Genomic DNA, 22,255 nt, shown 5'->3' on the forward strand with positions numbered 1-22,255 from the left:
GAAAGGGAGATTAAGAAAATAATTCCATTCACAATTGCTTCAAAAAGAATAAAATACCTAGGGATAAATCTAACCAAAGATATAAAAGACCTGTACTTGGAAAATTATGACACTGAAGAAAGAAATCGAAAAAGATACAACTAAGTGGAAGCAAATACCATGTTCATAGATAGGAAGAATAAACATCATTAAAATGTCCATACTACCCAAAGCAATCTATAGATTCAACACAATCCCTACCAAGATTTTAATGACATATTTCACAGAAATAGAACACATTTTTCAAAAATGTATATGGAACCACAAAGGGCCCTGCATAGCAACAGTGATCCTGAGAACGAAGAAGAAAGTTAGAGGAATCACGCTACCTAATAAGAAACTTTACTATAATGCCATAGTAATCAAAATAGCATGGTACTGGCATAAAAACAGACACAGAGATCAATGGAACAGAACAGACAGCTAATAAATAATCGCATACCTTTAGAATCAATTAATATTCAACAGAGGAAGCAAGCACATACAATGGGCTAAATACAGTCAATTCAATAAGTGGTTTGGGAAAATTGAACAGATACATACATAAAAATGAAATTAGACCATCTTCTTACACCAAACACCAGAATAAATTCAAAATGGATCAGAGAATTAAATGTTAGGCCTGAAATCATAAAAATTGTAGAGAAACATAGGCAGCAAAATCTTGGACATAGCTTGTAGCAACATTTTATCTGATATATCTCCCCAGTCAAGGGAAACAAAAATAAAGAAATGGCACTACATCAAACTAAAAAGGTTTTGCACAGCAAAGGAAATTATCAACAAAATAAAAAGATAACTCACATAATGGGAGAACATATTCACCAACATATCTGATAAGGGGTTAATATCCAAAACTTATAAAAAACTTACAAACTCAACACCAAAAAATACCCTGAACAACTCGATTAAAAAATGGGCAAAGGATCTGAATAAACACTTCTCCAAAGAGGACACACAGATGGCCAATAGACATAGGAAAAGGTGCTCAATGTAACTAGTCATCAGAGAAATACACAATGAGACACATTCTTACAACTGTCAAAATGGCTATCACTAATAAATCAACAAAACAAGTAGTGTTGGCGAGGATGTAGAGAAAGGAGAAACTTTTTGCACTGTTGGTGGGAATGCCAATTGGTGCAGCCACCGTGGAAAGCAGTATGGAGATACCTCAAAAATTAAAAATGTATCTGTCTTTTGACCCAGAGATCCCACTTCTGTGAATATATCTGAAGGAATCCAAAATATTAATTCAAAAGAACATAAGCACCCCTATGTTCGTTGCAGCCTTATTTACAATCACCAAGATATGGAAGCAGCCCAAGTGTCCATCAGTAGGTGAGTAGATAAACCAACTATGGGACATTTACACAATGGAATACTCCTCAGCTGTAAAAAAATAAAGTTTTACCCCTTGCAACAGTATGGATGGACCTGGGAACATTATGCTAAGTGAAATAAGCCTGGCAAAGGCAAGTACCATATGACTTCATTTATATGTAGAATCTAATGAACAGACTAAATTATCTATCATCCTCATAGATAGCAGGATGACAGCTAAGGGGGTGGGTGGGTAGGGGGTGAGCAAAAAGGAAAAAGGACCCATGGACATGGACAACAGTGTGGTGATTGCAGGGTGGGGGGTATAAAGAGACTAAATGGTAATGAAAAAATATACAGCAAAAAATTTATGAAATAAAAAAACAAAAATACTTTCCTAAACTATAAATTTTAAAAGAAACAAAATATTTTTATACTAGCCAACAATTTTAAATTTGTAAAAAGAATGCTATATGCTGAAGTTCATAGTATCAGAACAAAGGTTAATGTATATTGGTTTCCAGTTGAAATAGAAAGGTTTATTTGAATAAAAAGGCTTCTGAATTTTTCTAGATCCTCAAAACAATGTTTCAGGAAGTTACATACCAAAAACAAAGTGTAAAACTACCATTTAACCCCAAACAGCCCTTTATCATATACACTTGTTAATGGTTAATTTTATACCTTTGATATTAAATAATTTTCTAAATAATGTCACTTTTATTTCCATTTAATTTAAAATCAAGAATTGAATACTTAATTTCCAAAGTTGATTCTTTTTAGTGTTCATTTTCTATTACATTAACAACTTCCACTGATAGATATATATTTTTAATCAGATGAGAGTATAACATTTCATATATTTATATGTATTTAATTCCTTCAACAACTACATTTCAATATATCATGCATGTTTATCATTTCACATATTTTAAACAGCGTAAATTATTATTAGAAGCCAAAAAGTTAAGATTATCCATAATCTCAACACCTGATTAAGAAACTATTTTGGTTTTTCAGTATTCTAATCTAATACTAAACCATACACGTGCATAACTTATATTAGGTATCAATGTTACATAAATACAATTTTGCTTTCTGTTTTTTATCTACTTATAAGCATTTCCATAATCTTTGTAATTATCACTTTTAATGGCTACAAAATAATTCTATCAATGTTATGCATTATAATTACCAACCTATTCTCTGACTGATAGTTATTTCTTTTAAAATAATTCAGAGCTAAGTGAAGCTTAGTATAATCATTTAACAGGACATCCTATGGTAACTATGAAAATTATATATCTACATTAAAAAAGAGCCTGTAAGTGAATGAATGAAATAAAATAATGTATGATCTTTAAAATTACAACCATGCAAAAAGTATGTATGCCTGTATAGAAAGGCTAGAAAGGACTCTAGACAATAAATACTGATTTGGGAGAGAGAAATCTTTTACTTTTACTTTAACTGCTATTAATGTTATATCAGCCTGGAACATCACAGCCTGAAAGAAGAAAAAATATGATTAAAGAAAAATTCACTCACCATGCTGAGGCCTTGGGTGAGTATGTGTGTGTGTGAAAGAAATACAGAGAGAAATCAACATCAGTCTATTGGGAAATTTGTTTCTAAAGTGTTTGAAGATATTTTGTTCAATTCTCGCTTTAAAAGCAGACAAAATTTTGGACATTAACCTCCCAGATGTGACTGGCATCTACCTCCTAAATGTTATCCTCCCTAAACTCATGGCAAATGACTGAAGCTCTTCCTCTTTAGGTTCTGTTCACAGGTTTAATAATTAAAATAAGAATTTCCTTAGGATGGGTAACACATTAAGTTCTATCACTTAAGCATTCTAATGAGTTTATTAGCTCCTTTTTAGGAATCTACTTCATTCCTTCCTCCATTCTTTCATTAACCTTTCACAAGATGCTTAGGACAGCAATGAAAATAATTTTCTCAGTTTTGCCCAAGACCAGCTTTATTACTAAGCATTAAAATATAAATTTTTGCTTCAAAAGTATAGGTAGATAGTGTGTGTGTTTATATCAAATATTTATTTTGATTTTTAAGAGATCCCAGAAGGAAAATAGTAGCTGTTGTAGCCAGTTCTTCAATGTTAGATATTATCCTTTCATGAAGATAACGACTAATTAATTTAAATCCACCTTTTAGAATCTGTGTATTATAAAATGTGACACACTGAAGGGATCCAAGGAACTCATGGAGAAGATAATCGGAGAAAAGTACAATTTTCATAAAATACAGACATACCTGTCTTTCATTAATTGATAGAGGTTTTCTTTCATATATTCAAATATAAAATAAAGATGGTCATTTTCTCTGATAACTTCTTTTAGTTTAATCACATTGGCATGATTAAGTTTCTTCAGAGACTGCAACACAGCAAATAAGCATTAAAATTCTTACAGCAAAGTTATGAAAGTTGGCAAAATCTCATCAATGCTAGTAGGTATGATAATTATCTTAAGTAATATTCCATTTTTTCTAAATTTATTAATGAATTAAGTTTTAATATCAATAAAATTTACATGTCTAAAAACATCTTAAAACGTTTATTTGAAGTAAGCAGTGAATTGTTTTAAGTAATTAATATAAGTGCAAAAATAAACCAAGTCAACAATACCTACCAAACATTTTTTTCTCAGTGTATTAACTAGGTCTAACTTTTTTCTGACTTAACCATGCAAAAGTCTCCAAAAATTTATCCAAATCATACAGCAAAAAATATAAAGAATATAGTAATTTAAAAAGTTGTCTTTTCTTTGTAATATAAATTAAAATGCTCTTTTAAAAGTGACAGTGTACCTCCAGATATGAAAGGTATAGTTATTTTCTATTCTCCATTGAGATTCTGATGAGAAATGAGAAATTAGGAAGATAAAGGAAAATGTTAGAAAATATAATGATCGAATCCTGTGACCAAGATGGCGGCGCAGGTAGACACACTGCGCCTCCTCCCACAACCAGAACTGACAGAAAATCAAAGGGCAAGGAAGTCCGACACCAAGAAGATAAAAAAGAAACATACATCCAGACCAGTAGGAGGGGCGGAGACGGACATGGGGTGGAGAGGACTCGCGTGGCCGTGGAGGGACCGAGACTGGCGGAGTGTGGGACTAACAGGGCAGGCAGTCTGACCACTGGCAGACCCTGCGGCCCCACATTTGCGCACAGATAAACCTGACAAATGGCGGGGAGAGAAGCAGACCTAGCAACCCAGGGATCCAGCGCGGGGAAATAAAGCCTCAAACCTCTGATTGAAAACGCCCGTGGGGGTTGGGGCAGCAGCAGGAGAGACTCCCAGCCTCACCGGAGAGGTTGTTGGAGAGACCCACAGGGGCCTAGAGTGTGCACAAGCCCACCCACTGGGGAACCAGCACCAGAGGGGCCCAGTTTGATTGTGGGTAGAGGAGGGAGTGCGGGTGGGTGCCATTGCTTCCTCTCGGCCCCTCCCCCACGTACAGCATAAGAGCGCAGCAACCAGCGTTACCCCGCCCCAGTGAACACCTAAGGCTCCGCCCCTTAAAGTAACAAACACGCCAAGACAAAAAAAAAAAAAAAAAAAAGGCCCAAATGACAGAACACTTCAAAGCTCCAGGAAAAATACAACTAAGCGAGGAAGAGATAGCCAACCTATCGGATGCACAGTTCAAAACACTGGTTATTAAGACGCTCACAGAGTTGGTTGAATTTGGTCAAAAATTAGATGGAAAAATGAAGGCTATGCTAAGAGAAACAAAGGAAAATGTACAGGGAACCAATAGTGATGCGAAGGAAACTGGGACTCAAATCAATGGTGTGGACCAGAAGGAAGAAAGAAACATCCAACCAGAAAAGAATGAAGACACAAGAATTCAGAAAAATGAGGAGAGGCTTAGGAACCTCCAGGACATCTTGAAACGTTCCAACATCTGAATTATAGGGGTGCCAGAAGGAGAAGAGGAAGAACAAAAAATTGAAAACTTATTTGAACAAATAATAAAGGAGAACTTCCCCAGTCTGGCAAAGGAAATAGATTTCTAGGAAGTCCAGGAAGCTCAGAGAGTCCCAAAGAAGCTGGACCCAAGGAGGAACACACCAAGGCACATCATCATTACATTACCCAAGATGAAACAGAAGGAGAGAATCTTAGAAACAGCAAGAGAAAAGGACACAGTTACCTACAAAGGAGTTCCCATAAGACTGTCAGCTGATTTCTCCAAAGAGACCTTACAGGCAAGAAGGGACTGGCAAGAAGTATTCCAAGTCATGAAAGGCAAGGACCTACATCCAAGATTACTGTATCCAGCAAAGCTATCATTTAGAATGAAAGGGCAGATAAAGTGCTTCTCAGATAAGGTCAAGTTAAAGGAGTTCATCATCACCAAGCCCTTATTATATGAAATGTTAAAGGGACTTATCTAAGAAAAAGAAGATAAAAAATATGAACAGTAAAAATGACAACAAACTCACAGTTATAAACAACGACACCTAAAACCAAAACAAAAGAAAACTAAGCAAACAACTAGAACAGAAACAGAACCACAGAAATGGAGATCACATGGAGAGTTATCAATAGGGGATTGGGAGGGGGAGAGAGGGGGGAAAGGTACAGAGAATAAGTAGCATAAATGATAGGTGGAAGATAGACAGGGGGAGGGTAAGAATAGTGTAGGAAAGTAGAAGCCAAAGAACTTGTAAGTATGACCCATGGACATGAACTATAGGGGGGGAATGTGGGAGGGAGGGGGTGGGCAGGATGGAGTTGAGTGAAGGGGGGGAAATGGGACAACTGTAATAGCATAATCAATAAATATATTAAAAAAAAAGAAAATTTAATGATCTTTAAAGATTTGGACCATAAAGATTCCAAATCTTTAATTACAGGATAATCTCCTTAGCTACCTTCCTCAGAAATGAGATAGGTATGAGGTAGAGATAAGGCCTTCTCCAGTTCTTTTCATCTCTAGGACTTTACCTTAACTTCTCTCAAGTTCATACATTCATCCCAAGAATAAAACTTTCTCTTCATTCTGAAATTAAAAACAGTTAAGTTTAGTGTACGGGGACTGAAGATTTGAAAGCACCAATTAAACCACTGGCTTTCTTACTCTGTTATCAGTTCACTTTGGGCAAGCTATGATTTTCTCTCTTCCCTCCTCCTAAAAAGCAAATCACCTCCCTTCCACAAATATCAGGTATAAGTTCATGACTATTTGGTATAAGTTCATGACTATGTCATATCTGAATTTCTGCTTTAACACAAAAGTGAAAGAATTATACCATTAATCTTCCTTTCTGGATGAATTCTTACATTTCTCTAATTAGTTTTACTGGGCCTTTCTACAGGTGCTCCTTCCAAAAGGCCCTCTTTCTAGAACTTAAAAGATAAATATGAAATACTATAATTAGGTGGAATAGGGGAAAATTACAAATTTTGGTAGCAAATTTAGTAAAATGTTTTCTCTGACAACTTTTATATCATTACCTCAGATTTAAACAAGAGGCCCATGAAATTAAGTGATTTAAGTCAGCAATAATTCAAAAGTAACCAAATTTTAGAAATAGCTTTCTTGAATTTTGTTTTACTGCCTAAGTCCCTGCTAATGTTGGTTACCATTAAAGATGAATACATAAAAAGTGAATCTAGGGTAATAAAGTAATTCCAATATGTATGCCATAGAAAGAGATTGTATTACTTACATGAATGCATTTTTAGTCACCACACAAAATGGGAGACAAGAAAAACAGGATTCATGTTCTAAAAAATATTTCTTCAGGTATAGAAATCACAAGGCTGGATTATGAAAAATCAGAATCCTATATGCCCTGCTGCTTTCATTTAGCATTATAATTTGCTATTGAGATGTTCTAGTAGATTCTCAGGAAGCTTAGAGTTATCCATATTTATTAAACTAATTCCTATAGGAATTATTCTGAGCCTCTACAAGAGTGTAAAACACAGGGGTAAGGAAATAAGAAAAGGAAGGGCAGCATAAAGAATTAGCAACATAGCATGGTGGTCAAGAAGGTAGCAGTGGATTTAAACCCTCACTCAGCAGCTCCCTTATTATATGACCTTGGATGAATGACTTAATGACTTCTCCATGCCTCAAATTCCCTAGCTACAAAGTAGAAACTACTGCACAAGAAAAAGTCATTATAAACTACCTAGCACTCAATAAATACTAGATGTACCCAAATCTATGATCTACAATAAGACATGAGAGGCATCACTGTATGCATGTATTCTCAAGCAAACAAAGGAGAAGAAAGATCAGCTCCAAAAGTAAACTTTGCAGCGTTCTGTATGCTACCTTTTGATGGCCACCAGCTCCCCAGATTCATTACTCTTGCCCATCAGCACACTCCCATAGGTGCCATCTCCCAGCTGTCGCATGGTTGTATACCGGTTCATCTTGGAAAAATAATGCAGCAGAAGTTGTTGATTACAATGGCTTCGTTGTTGGATATAAATTTAAATGCTTCTTTACTTTTATTTGTTTTTGCTGTTAGATTGTTGTTGCTACACTGGTGAAAGCTTTGTCATCATTAAACATAGGTTCATTCCCAAGACTATGCAGGCTCATGAGTTACAGCAATAAGGAATCTGGCAAGGAAACAGTGCATCCATTCTTATAAATACCCTATAAAGAATAAGAATAAAAAGAATTTTCATTAAAGAATCTCTTCAAGAAACTTACTGGTAGTATATAGCACAGAGAAAAATTATAAATAATATAAATACTCATGTGTTAAACATTTGTCAGTAAATCATTTATGCTTTTTGGAATGAAGTTTACATTTAACAGATTGATAATACGCATTTGGTGAATGCTTCATTTACATGGTACTGTGTGCTATTTATCCCAGGAATGTTCAATAAATATCAGCCTAATGATGTGTATGATTTCTTATTTTTAATATAATCTATATTATTCCAAATCAGACCTTGGGAAATCAGACATCTATACTATATCAATCCTTTGAATCAATTTCTGCATCATATTTAATTTGGACCATAATCCCCTGTGTGAAACTCCCAGGCCAGATCTGTTTGGAATCCAGGAATTTTCATGTTGTGGAAAAGTAATACGGTGTGTATGCCATATGTTATGCAATGCTGCTCATTAGCCTCTTAATGTACCTACAGAAAAATATAGGAAAAGTATACTAAGTAAAATAAATAAAGACTATGAGTGCCCTCCCATCACTCAGGTCATATTTTGTTGCAAATGAGTTTGCACAATTTTTAAAATTTCATCTTTCAGAGAGTTGTGGATTTCAAAACTACAACTAAGCAATTATGGATATAATCTGAAGGGTACAGGTTTCAATAGGTTCTGATTTTATTATTATGATTACAGAAAAACAAAGCACTAGCTTTAGTGAATACTTCATTACATTTGTTTCTTCTCATTGTTCTTAGTTCCACATTTCAAGTAACTGTTTCTCAGTTCATACCTATTTTTCATTCTTATTCTGCTTTTAAAACTCTCTATTATTCTGTTACAAGGCTTTATGCTTAACTGCAGGATGTCTGGCATCATTAAAATAAAGTGTGTTTTAAAATGCCTTTTATAATTTGATACTTCATTCAAAGATTATTTTCCTCTCATTGCAGCTGTTTCATTTCTACAAAATCAAATTAAATCACAGAAATTGCTTCTCTATTATATGCATAAACTTAGGACTGACAAGGATGTGATGTAGTTGTCAATGTACCTGCACTTCCAACAATAGGCTTTTGGGACAAAGAACAAGCGAGCTTAGAGAAGTACAGTAAAACTAAGTTGTTTCATATATTCAGGAACATATTTGTCCACAGGAAACTTCAGAAGAACCCTGTGGGGCTTTTCAATAACAGGGAGTGTTTTTATTTCATACAGATAAGAACCCTTTCAAAGCTACATGGGAAATAGTTTAGGCTATGCTAACTCTGTGGCCAAAATCTTGAAAAAGAGATGACGATAGCAGCTTCCAGTTCTATTTAGGGGTTCCTCATTTCTCTTAGCTTGCATCTGAGCAAATGGTTTATCAAGTGCCAGCAAATGGTTCCCCTGTTCATGCAGTTTTTTACAAGTGGTCTTTACATTATACATAAACACAAATTCTAAATATTAAAGTATTAATATGGGGAAAGGCAACATCCCTCTGTGGGGTACTTGACCAAAACATGTATTTGGTTTTATTAATTTTTCCTTTATATGTATAAGGAAATATAATTTTGAAATATCTTTTGGGTTGTTTTGTACTATGTGCTATGATTGAACTATGGGCTGAAATGTATTTCTTCTGATCATTTAGGATTTTATGAAATCGGTATTTTGCAATTTACAATCAACATATTACATTACTTAACATTCTTTTCTAGCTACCCTATTTAAGATGACATACATCTATCTCTTTTAAGAAAATAGTGCTCTCTATATGTTCACCGCATAAATAACCATACAGAGAATATAATTGTCCAAAAGGCCATGATGTTCATCCTACTAGTAAAATTATAAAATAAAAATACAGGATTAAATAACCTATCAAGGATCAGAGAATCAAAGATGGAGTCAGTCTGATACTTGCATTAGCCTGAAGCTGTGTTCTTTCAGTGTAGTCCCTAACTTCTAAACAAACCATTCTTACTGCTTTTACAATCACTGATACAGCTGATTGTTAATAAACCACCCTTCTTTTCTCTCAAACCATTCAGAATCTGCCCTACAACAAAAGCCACCCCCTTCCCACCTTAAGATTCCTAACCCAACTGCCTCACCCTAAAGCACCAAGATCCTACAAATAGGAAAGTGCAAATGGTTTTTCCTAATTAAGAAAATCCTGGGGCTACACCTGGCTTATCCTATACCTGAGGGACCTTGTAAAAACAATAGGCCAGAAACAGTGAGGGGAAAGAAAATGTGAGTAAGGGAGAAGGGAGGCTACCTGGAGCTCCCATCATGAGAATTTTATTTTTTGCCTCACCCCCAAAATTATTTAAGACATCTAATCCGATAATAGCATTGCTTTCCTTTGCAAATGTGTTGCATATGCAACAATTACTTTCATGTTAATACCTAACTGAGGGTCTAAGAAATAGACAGTAATGTACGCAATTCTGGAAAAGGACACACTGCTTGAGAAGGGAACAGTAATCATGTAAAGAGGGAACAGTAGTCAAAACTTTACTTTGCAATGACTTAGCCTGTAAAAGTGGAATTAATTACCTCTTTCTCTTTCACCATTAAGACAATGAACCACCATCACAAGCACTATTAGCACAACAGATCATTCCGTCCTTAATGACTATCCGCATTCAGCCTCCAAACCCAGTTTCAGAGTGGCTTCTGGAAACTTCACTCCAAGCCTAACCAACAGACTTTCAAACATACAAGGGAAATAAAAGGTTTGTTTCAAGTGAGGGTGTCTATAGGGGAGGGTATAATTACATTCAGGGAAGAATAAAGAACAAACACGGTCATTTCCCAGCTTCTTTCATTTGAGGGGTTGAGTGGTGAAAACTGTGAATATGACCCTACCCTACCCATCTTTTAGTAAAACAAATTTACATATCATGCTCCCAAACAAAAGCTTTGGAAAGGCCTCTTTTGAGTCATATTAATTAAAAAATAAATCGCTCTCCAGGCTGAAATGCTAACCATTTCAGTTGTCCCCTTACCATGGCCTAATGTGAAGATGCATAAAGGGTTTAAAAAAAATCATTATTCCCATGTACCTACTCACACAAACAACTGTTAATACTTTTATCAATGTAGCACAGTAAGGTCCTAAACTGATTACTAATCAAAAGCAGTATATGTAACTTAAGTAACATAGACTGCCTATGGGTTCCCAGTTCAAACACAGTATTTCTCTACAAGTTCTTCTCTGTTGACCTATGGAAAGCTAATTCTGCAAAATAGGCATGCATTAACGTGATTTCTTATGTACATGAATATTTCTATAAAATTTATTTCCATATATACATGCAACAAGGCAAAACACAAGTACATGTGATATAACTGATCTTCAACTTAACAGAACTGTTAGGTACTTGAAGTTTCCTACAATCAAGCTACAATTATTAACTTACTTTCCTATGGGTTAAACAAACCTTACATTCTGATTTAAAGAAAAAGACATTTATTTAGAAGCTTAGTTATTGACCTACATGAAATACCCATCAAATTTCTCTCCCGTTCCAGTTTTGTTTTTATCTAAATGCACAATTACTGCTTATCTAAGTGTACAATTACTGTAAAGTTGAGCTTTATTCTCAACAGCTTCTGCCAGTTAAATAGGGATTTAGACAGGATTAAAGAAGATTAACATAGAGGGCAAAGGGAGGGCAAAATTTGTGTCTGCCACTGAAAAGATACTATTGGATGTCTTCAACCTGTTTGTAGAACCTACTGTATGGTATTTTTTAAAAAGTAACGTCTTAAAAATCACTAAGTTGTTTAAAAAGCAAAACAAGATTTCAAACTAAATCATGTTCACAAAAATTAAAAGGGAAGCTTTTACAATGGAAAAACAGATTCCGTGTTAAATTATAAAAGCATTGGTGCTGTGCTAATAGTCACAAATCATTTTAAAACTAAAAACAAAACCCGACCAGAGATCAAATATCCTTGCCTAAGACCAGCCTCTTGCAGGCAGCAAGTGGTCGCCTTCAGAGAAAATGCCTCCTTTTCCCCATCACGCAGCGGTAAACTGCGGGATGGCGGAGACAAAGGCATGCCCAAAAGCTGAAAAGTAACTGTCCCCACGGCTATTTTGACTCAATGGGTTGTCTGTCTGATTAAAATTAGTCCAATAACTTTGACTTTCATGATGATTCCGTTATTATTAGAACAAATTTCTGCTCATTTAAAAGAATTATCTAATCACAATTACATAAATCTTTCCTTTTATAATTGAGATTACAAACCACTAAAAACCAGTTTTATTGGTACCCTCACCTTCCAACCTGTCTTATTTGCAGTAAATAAAGTTTTCCTTACACCCTCTGATCCTTTTTGTGCAAAGAGGGCCCTGTAAAAGACTTCTCCCTCCATTTTTATTTTGTAACAGTTCCGAACTCACTCCGCAGCTTTCCCCAGGCCGCCCCGGGGGCAGCGACTCGTGGGGATCGACCCCGCCCTCCCCTCGCTCCTAAAAGTAGTTTCCCCTCCAACACAAGCAGCAAAGGGAGCAGTGGCGAGGTGAGAGTGGCGGGGTCCTAGGGTAGAGGTTTGGCGGCACGTGTCCCTCAGATTAAAGATGTCCCACGGTCACCAACCGAACCGACCCGACCCCCACCGTCTAACATCGCAAGACAGTGGTCTAAGGCGCGTCGGAGAGCGGCATCGCAGAAGGCGCAGGCCGACCCCTCCCGACCGCTCCGCCCCTCTCCGGATCTCCTCCCCTCGTTCCTCCCCTACCAGAGTACGGGCCCCTTCGCTCCTCGGAGGTCGACTCTGGTAGGACTGGGCGTCGAGGGGACATGCTGAGCCAGCCTCGCAGAAACTCAGGCTGGGTAGGTGGGTGAGTGGAGGCTTCGCAGCCGGGTTGGGATTACCTGCCCTCGCCGGCCGCTTACCTCCTTTGCTCCGAGTGAAGCTCCGGCGTCCTGTGTGTTTCATCTCCTAGGAAACGGCGGGAGTGCGTAGCACGCCAATTTACACCCGCCCACAGAGGGGCGTGGTCGAGCTGGACAAGCCCCGCCCCATCCTGCACGCCTCGCTTCCTCGAGGGACCCGGCTTATTCCGACACCTGGGCGTCTATTGAGTCCGTTTGGTTGGTTGGTTTGCTGTTTATTTTGTTTCGCTTTGCTCCAATTCTTTCTACCAAGTCTCGCTTGATTCACTAAATCTGGTTCCCAGGTTAGGGAAGGGCAAGAGAAAGGCATTATGCTTGCCTTGTGCTTCTGCTTTTTTGCATGTACCACCTGGAGAAAAACTATTCTTGTGTTGCAGTTCCTTATATTGGTCAATTACTGTTATCTTTTAGGCCATACTTCTAAATTTGTTTTCATTTTTACACTTAGAGAGCCTACTCAGTAGCAGTCACAGTGGTGTTATTGTGGCTAGATGGTGTTATTGCATTGGCCAAAGAGTTCATTTAGGTTTTTTCTGTAAAAGACATTTTTTATTTCCACCAATAACTTTATTAATTTGTATATTTTGAATATGTCAGCTATCTCCCATGTGGTATAACATTGACTATTCTCAATTAATAAAATTGATAGTGATTTGATCACTATCAATTTCAACTGGTCTACCTGACCATGGAGCATCATCTAGTGAGGAAATATATCTCTAGCATGAAACTTCACAAACTACTTTTGACACATTGGATCAGTCACATCACCTTCTCCATACACCACACATCTCTCTTTTGTGTGTGTTTCAGTTGCATTTTACCTTTTTTGAAATAATAAAGCAACATATGCCAAAATGTTCATATTTTCTTCCATCTTGAAATTAAAATGGCTGCTGATATGACAGCTGTCAAAATGTTTCTGATGAAGTTAAAGACAACTAAGCACTAGTAGAGCCATCTTATGGGAAAAAAAAAAACACCAAACGCATTTTGGCCAACCCAATAATTACAAGAAAAATGAATGAATGTGTGAATAAATGAACAAATAGTAACTAGCCTAGAGTTGCAAGAGGAAGGTACATATGTTACTGAAAAATAAATAAATAAATAACACTTCAGACTAGCTAGCAAAAGGTATATAAATCAGAAGCATGATACACAAGGTAGTGATGTATCCATTTAGTAATTATCAGTTAGATGTCAGGCTCCGGGCTTGGCACTGAAAATAATGCCAAGGTAACAAGACAGACATTCTCATGGCCCTCTCACAGCTTAAAGTGAAATAGGCAGGCAAAGTGAAAAGCCCATTTTATTTATTTATTTATTTATTTGTTTCAAGATTCTTTTTTTTCTTTTTTCAATTTTTAATATTTTACTGTTGTTCAGTTACAGTTGTCTGCATTTTCTCCCCACCCCTCTACCCTATCCCAGCCAAACCCACCTCCCTCCCCCACCTCCACCCTCCCCCTTTGTTTTGTCCATGTGTCCTTTGTAGTAGTTCCTGAAAACCCTTCTCCCCTCTATCCCTTCCCCCCTCCCCTCTGGCTATTATATTGTTCTTAACTTCAATGTCTCTGGTTATATTTTGTTTGTAAAAAGCCTATTTTAGGTCATGATGGTCTTATATGTACCATTATGAAGCCTAATTCATACCATGCTGCAACAGTGGACCACTGAAGAATTTTCCACAGAGAAGTGACACGTTCACATTTGCATTTTAGAAAGCTCACAAGAGCAAAAGTGGGTTGGTGGATTTGAGCAGTGAGTCTGAAGGCAAGAGAAAGAAAAAGAGGCTATTGTAATTTATCATGAAGAAATGATGAGAATCCAACTATAGCAATGATGATGGAAATAGAACAGAGAGGGACAGGTTTCATGGGATATTTAGGAGTTAAAATTGACAGGACCATATGGCTTAGATGAGTGGTATCCACAACTAAGTTGGAAACTATTTGAAGCAGAGCATATTTGAGGAGAGACGGGGGATCTAGTTTTGAAAATTTTAATTTTGAGAAAATCCATTGGAGGTCACAAGAAAGCACTGTGAAATATAGATTTGTAACTTAGGGTTATGTTAGCGCTGGAAATACCAATATATTGGAATACTGTGGATAACATCATGGTTTGGATGAGATAAACTAAGAAGAAAGGGGCTGGGATTCTGGAAAATACCCTCTTCTAAAGAATGGAAGAAAAAAATGGAGGTGAAAGTAAAAGAAAATTCAGAGAAGCAGTAGGAGACCTCAAAAAATATTTCAGAGTGAGAAAGGTAGGTTTAAAAAAACAAGAAATGAGGAGGAAAACAAAAAGAGGACCACATGACCTACTAGATACCAGGAGGTCCTCCTGCTTTGCAACAACAGGACTATATGTGAAGCATAACTTTTATGACATTGTTATAACAGGAAAAACAGGAAATCTCTGACCACTCCCAACTCTTTATCAAAGGTAACTGATATTCCAGCAAGTGCAGGAAACAAATGTGAAAGGCAAAGCTTGTGCAAAAGCAAATTAGACTTGAGCAGAGCAGCAAGAAGACCACGCTCTGGACCAGTGACAGTGGGGCTGAGATGAGTGAGAGACTAAAAAATTAACCAGAGACCCTGGGAAGGGGCCTAGGCCAGTAGAACCATCTGAATGCTAGAAGAAACAAACACAAATGATCTTTGAAGAAGTATCCTCAATTTAGGCCTCTAAAACATATGAGCTCATGACCACATGCCAAGTGAACTCCTTCAAGTGAGAATTAGCAGAAAAAGCATCAATATGTTCAGGCTTTCAAGGATTTCTGAAATTGGAAATATTAACTTGAATATAAAATAACTATGTGAAAAGTATACAGAATCACACAAATGAACCAAAGCTGACCAAGAATATTAGAAAAAGAATCAAATAAACTGTTAAAAGTAAACATCATAATTATTAATTTTTTTTAAAAGAATGAGTTAAATAGCATATTAGAACCAAAGAAAGAATTAGGGAATTGGCACAAAATCTGCAGAAATTAACCAGAATGTAGCACAAGAGAAACAAAGATAGAAGATATTAATGAGGGATTAAAAGATATGATGGTAGAAAAAAGTCTAATATATGTCTATATAGAGCCTAAGAAGTAGAGAATCTAGAGACCAGAGGAGAGGCAAGTTTTGCAAAATTGTGGTTGAGTATTTTCTGCAACTAACTGAAGATATGATCCATGGATAAAGGACGTACAAAGAATACCAAGCAGGACAAGTAAAAACATACTCAGACTTCTGGCCAAGATGGAGGCATAGGTAGACACACTGTGCCTTTTTGCACAACCAAAAGAAGGACAACAACAAATTTAAAAACAAAAAACAATCAGAACTGACAGAAAATCGAGCTGAATGGAAGTCCGACAACCAAGGAGTTAAAGAAGAAACATTTATCCAGACCCATAGGAGGGGTAGAGATGGGCAGCCAGGAGGAGAAGATTCGTAGCAAGGCCGTGGTTGGCGGGCAGGGCGGTACCACATTTGAGCGCAGATAAACTGGGAGGAACAACTGGGGAGCAAGACAGACCCCACAACCCAGGGTTCCACTGCAGGGGAATAAAGCCTCAAAGCCTCTGACTGAAAAACCCTGTGGGTGTTGGGAAGGCAGAAACTCCCAGCCTCACAGGAGAGGTCATTGGAGAGACCCACAGGGTCCTAGAATGTACACAAACTCACCCACCCAGGAATCAGCACCAAAAGGGCCCAATTTGATTGTGGGTAGTGGGGGAAGTGACTGAAAACCGGCAGAGAGTGGACTAAGCAGAATTCTTCCCTCTCGGACCCCTCCCCCACATGTAGCATCACAATGGAGCGATGTGGGTTGCCCCACCCTGGTGAACACCTAAGGCTCTGCCCCTTAACAGGCACACCAAGATAAAAAAAATGGCCCAAATGAAAGAATAGATTAAAGCTCCAGAAAAAACACAATTTTGTGATGAAGAGATAGCCAGCCTATCAGATGCATAGTTCAAAACAATGGTAATCAGGAAGCTCACAGAATTGGTTGAATATGGTCACAAATTAGAGGAAAAAATGAAGGCTGTGAAAAGTGAAATAAAGAAAAATGTACAGGGCATCAACAGTGAAGGGAAGGAAACTGGGACTCAAATCAATGCTTTAGACCAGAAGGAAGTAATAAACATTCAACCAGAATGAAGAAACAGGAATTTAAAACAAAGAGGAGAGGCTGAGGAACCCCCAGGACAACTTCAAACATTCCCACATCCGAATCATAGGGGTGCCAAAAGGAGAAGAGGAAGACCAAGAAATTGAATACTTATTTGAAAACATAATGAAGAACTTCCCCAATCTGGAAAAGGAAATAAACTTCCAGGAAGCTCAGAGAGTCCCGGAGAAGTTGGATCCAAGGAAGCACACACCAAAGCACATCATAATTACATTATCTAAGATTAAAGATAAGGGGAGAATCTTAAAAGCAGCAAGAGAAAAGGAGGCAGTAAACTACAAAGGAGTTTCTGTTAGACTATCAGCTGATTTCTCAAAAGAAATCTTGCAGGCAAGAAGGGACTGGAAAGAAGTATTCGAAGTCATGAAAGTCAAGGACCTACATCCAAGATTACTCTATCCAGCAGCAAGGCTATCATTTAGAATGGAAGGGCAGATAAAGTGCTTTCCAGAATAGGTCAAGTTAAAGGAGTTCATCATCACCAAGTCCTTATTATATGAAATGTTAAAGGGACTTATCTAAGAAAAAGAAGATCAAAAACTGTGAACAGTAAAATGACAGCAAACTCACAGTTATTAACAACCACACCTGAAACAAAAACAAAGGCAAACTAAGCAAACAACTAGAACAGGAACAGAACCATAGAGATGGAGAACACATGGAGGGTTATCAACAGGGGAGTGGGAGGGGAAGAGAGGGGGAAAGATACAGAGAATAAGTAGCATAAATGGTAGGTAGAAAATAGACAGGGGTAGGTTAAGAATAGTGTAGGAAATGTAGAAGCCAGAGAACTTATATGTATGACCAGTGCACATGAACTTAAGGGGGAGAACAAGGGTGGGAGGGGATGTGCAGGGTAGAGGGGAAAAATGGCGGTAAATGGGACAACTATAATAGCATAATCAATAAAAATATATTTTAAAAAATAAAAACATACTCATTTCTGGACGCAAGGTAGTAAAACTGCAGAATACCAAAGAAAAAGCAAACTTAAAAGCAGTCAGGGGGAAAAGAGATGGCTCACAAGGGAAGAGCAATCAGACTGAGAATGGACTTTTCAATAGTAAAACTTGAAGCCAGGAGATGAAATGAAAATTTCTCCTCAAGTGAAAATGAAAATAATGAAATTTTCCCTCAAAGAACTGAGAAGAAATAACTGTCACTAGAATTATACCTAAGAAAACTATGTTTCAAGAGCCAGGTCTAATAGAGGCATCTCCATATTTAAAAAACAAAACAAAATAGATATTTGACAACCAACAGACCTACTTCAAAGGCACTTTCAAAGACTGGACCTTAGGAAGAAGGAATGTAATCCCAGGAGGAAGGTCAGAGGTGCAAAAAGATAAGATGAGCATGTATAAATGTATAAATGGATACATATTCTCAGTGTAAAATGATAGTCTAATTTATGGAGTTAAGAATATGAACCAAAATATTAGATGACATTAGCATATAAATTGAACGGTTAGTCAGAATTAAAGAATTATAAGATCCTCACAGTGTTCAGTGGACTGTTAAGATAGAACTTTAGCCCTGGCGGGTATGGCTCCGTACCATACAGCGAAGGGTCGCAGGTTTGATCCCTGGTCAGGGCACCTATGAAAGGCAACGTTTCGGATCAGTGTTTCCCTCTCTCTCTCTCTTTCTCTCTCTCTACCTCCTTCTCTGTGTCTCTCCCTTCCCCCTTCCTCTCTTTCTGAAAGCAATGAAAAAATATGTCCTCGGGTGAAGATAAAAAAAATTTAAGATAGAAATTTTAGCCTTTGTTCACTTTCAGGATATTCTCATGGAAGTCAAGTAATTCTGTTAAAAACACAAGACAGATTTTGTTACTTTGTTTAAAATCTCACAGTAGGCTTTCATCTCCCTCCCAAGGTCCTTACCATGACCTACAAAACTATGAAAGTCACCTGGTCGCCTTTTTTCTATGCGACATCATCTCCTACTAATTCATTGTAGTTCCTCTGCTTCAACCGCACTAGCCTTCTCACCATTGCTTGAGACACTCACGCCTTTGGACATTTGCTCTGGCTTTCCTTCTGCTTGGAATGTTCATCCCTCAGTATCTGCAAGGCTCAGTCTTTTACTTCCTTTTGGTCTTTATTGAAAAAGTACTTTTTCAGTGAAGCCTTCCCCGACCACCCTAACTACCCACCCTGCTAACACTTCGTGCACACCCTGATGCTTTATTTATTTTCTTTTTAGCACTTACCACAATTTAACATCTCATATATTTTACCAATGTGTGTGGTTTATTTTCTGCCTCCCCCAATGGAACAGAGGCTGTCTGAAGACAGGGGTTTATGTGTTTGGTCACCAATGTTATCTGTCCCTTAATCAGTACCTGGAACATACCAGGTACTCAATAAATATTTGTCGAATGAATGAATGAATGTTTCTTCTGGCTGCTGTCTGGAAAAAGAATCATAGAGGGGCAATTGGGAAGTAGGAAGACTAGTTAGGAGACATTTGCGGCTGCACAGTTCAGATATGATGGAATGGGGAAGTGTAACAGCAGCAGAGATAGAGGGAAGTGTTGGGGTGTCCGATCACAAGTCAGTCCTTAAATTGATTCAGTTGATTGATTGAAACCTTAGAAACCTTCAAAATGTGATTCTTGGATGGAACCTCCTACAACAAAACTCACTACCTCCTCTAATCTCAGTTTGGGATGGTCCTGATTGTTTAAATTGCCCTTTGATTGAGTGGTAACATGTTACTTTAAAGTTCCTGACCATTAATCTGAATTTCACCCTGTATGATTGACAGTGGACCTCTTGTTTTTGCCTTTCCAGCATTTATTCTGCCCTGTCAGGTATCCCTCCAGTTTTCCTTTGGGGAGACCCCCCTGACCCATTGTCTTTGTGGTTCAGCTTCAAGGATGGACATGTGAGTTACTCAGAGAACCAGTGGCTAGCTTGCATAGATGGCCACATGATTCTGAAATACTGAGAAAAAGACATTCCCTTTTTGTTAAGGAGTCTTAGTAAAATGAGGGCCCAGAGCAGCTGCGTGCCATCTTTGCAGCACATCTTTAATGAGTATGAACACAGAAGACTGCAGAGCTGAGAGAGAATGAGATCACTTCTGGATCACAGCATTTGGGCACCTGCATTGAGTCGTGCCTGAATCTGTTCTTGGTCTTTTCAACTGCAAGAGCCAGGAAATTCCTCTTGTTTAGTCATTTGATTTTCCTTTCCACTTCAGTTGAAAGTGTTCCTGATTTATATAGGACGATAAAAAAGACATACATTTTCCTCCCACGTGTTACTCCCTCCAGTATTCTAACTTAGCTGTCTTGGCTCTCTGTGCCTTCCCCGGGCACCTCAGAGTTTCAGGGTGGAAGATCATCCAGTCAGCCCAGCTTCCACACTGAATTCCCACCTCGGTCTCAATGCCAAGTGTGGGACCCTGACATTCGGTGAATGACTAAGGGATCAGAACATTCTGGGTTCGAAACATTCGTTTTATTATGTGGTCCTCTTTTATATTTTTCTCAACTCCCAACTCTCATCCAGCTCACCTCAAATGCTGTGTTTGTGGGTTATTACCCCTCCTTAGGATTTAAATTATTTCCTAAAGAAATATATCAACTATAGAAGATCATGATCAAATCTTAACTCTAAACAAGTTTTACATGGTCATAATTTTAAGAATGCTCTATTTTTCTTCACAGCACTTATCACCTTTCAATATTCTATATAATGAATTATTCATTTTATTCATTGTTTGTTTTCCCTTCCATATCCACTATATTATAGTCTTCCCAGGGCAGGGATTTCATGTGATTTTTTCGTTCTTTTCTATGTTACGTAGAAGAGTGCCTGACACATTGTAGGGGCTTAAGAAACATTTGTTGAATGAACAATAGAGATTCTGCCCCCAAGCAGGTCATATTCTAGAATAGGAATATGCAGGTTACAGTCCAGTAGGGACTATGTCTTTTAGGCTTGATTCACTTTTGTTTTTACAGAGATATTCATATCCAATTATTTCTTGGATTTTTTTCCTGATTTACTATTTTGCATCAGGAGCATTTAAATTTTTATTTTAAAAGAGAAAAATTTATTTTCATTTTTCCAAATATAAATTGAGAAAATTGAAAAAAACAGACAAATATAAAAAAAGAAAATAAATATTATCATCTTCTGTTTACTGTTTAATATTTTGCTGTATTTTCCCACTATTTTATTTTATTTCATTTTGTTAATCCTTACCCAAGATTATGCTTATTGATTATATATAGAGAGAGAGAATGAGAGAGAGAAAGAGAAACATTGATCAGTTCTTTCCTGTATGTGCGCCCAGTCCAGGGATGGAACCCACAACCTAGCTATGAGGGGGAACCCCCCCAAAACCCGGAATTATCTTCTAGAGGGCAGGCCCCTTGTAGTGCAGGCTTCCCCTGCTATGTATCTGTATTGCTGTCCCAGCTGGTGGTGTTATGAGAGGCTTCATTCAGCTTCAGTGAATTTTTTCTGAAGACTCTCAACACATTTGCCCATTTCATGATGGGTGATTAACGGGCACGACTGCCCACACTGTGCTGCTGTGTTCAGCAGTTTTTGACCAAAAACAGCATGACCCCTGAGCCCCACCCTCCCTATTCACCCGATCTCACCCCGAGTGAATGTTTTTTGTTTCCCCAGATGAAAAATCCTCAAAGGGAAATGTTTCGCCTATGTGGAAGAGGTGAAACAAAAAAATGGCAGAAGCACTAAAATCCATCAAAATTATTTTGTGCAGTGGAAAAAGTCTAGATAGGTGTATTTCATCTAATGGAGAAGTACTTTGAAGGTGACAGATATTTAAACACATAGGAATAAATACACTATAAATATTCCAGTTTTTTTGGGTCCCCACCCCCTTATGCGCCCTGACCAGAAATGGAATTTGCAAACTTTGATGTACAGGATGATGCTCCAACCAACTGACCCACCCGGCCAGGGCCCCACTTTATTTATTTATTTGTTTATTTGTTTGTTTGTTTTTGAAAATACATTTTATTTTATTTATTTTTTAAGTATTTTATTGATTATGCTATTACAGTTTTCCCAATTTTTCCTCTTTTATCCCCGCCTCTGCCCTGAATCCCCAACCATCCTG

The 22,255-nt window shown here is 37.5% G+C and overlaps 1 protein-coding gene across 6 annotated transcripts in view; it reads right to left on the reverse strand.

Moving 5' to 3' along the window:
* MAK (male germ cell associated kinase) overlaps positions 1 to 12,984 on the reverse strand; it is an 81,465-nt gene extending 68,481 nt beyond the window's left edge. For 4 of the 6 annotated variants that reach the window (XM_024552394.3, XM_045189108.2, XM_024552393.3 and 1 more), the window contains exons 1-4: positions 12,783 to 12,929; positions 7,686 to 8,015; positions 6,347 to 6,401; positions 3,640 to 3,761 (exon numbers count right to left, since the gene is read on the reverse strand). In XM_024552394.3, the coding sequence (XP_024408162.2) occupies positions 3,640 to 3,761; positions 6,347 to 6,401; positions 7,686 to 7,786 (278 nt within the window). In that variant the 5' untranslated portion in view covers positions 7,787 to 8,015; positions 12,783 to 12,929. The other 2 variants (XM_045189107.2, XM_053920405.1) reach the window with 2 other exon arrangements.
* Positions 12,985 to 22,255: the final 9,271 nt, after the last annotated feature.

This window comes from Desmodus rotundus, chromosome 3, assembly GCF_022682495.2.
Source record: "Desmodus rotundus isolate HL8 chromosome 3, HLdesRot8A.1, whole genome shotgun sequence".
Classification (NCBI taxonomy): Eukaryota; Metazoa; Chordata; class Mammalia; order Chiroptera; family Phyllostomidae; genus Desmodus; species Desmodus rotundus.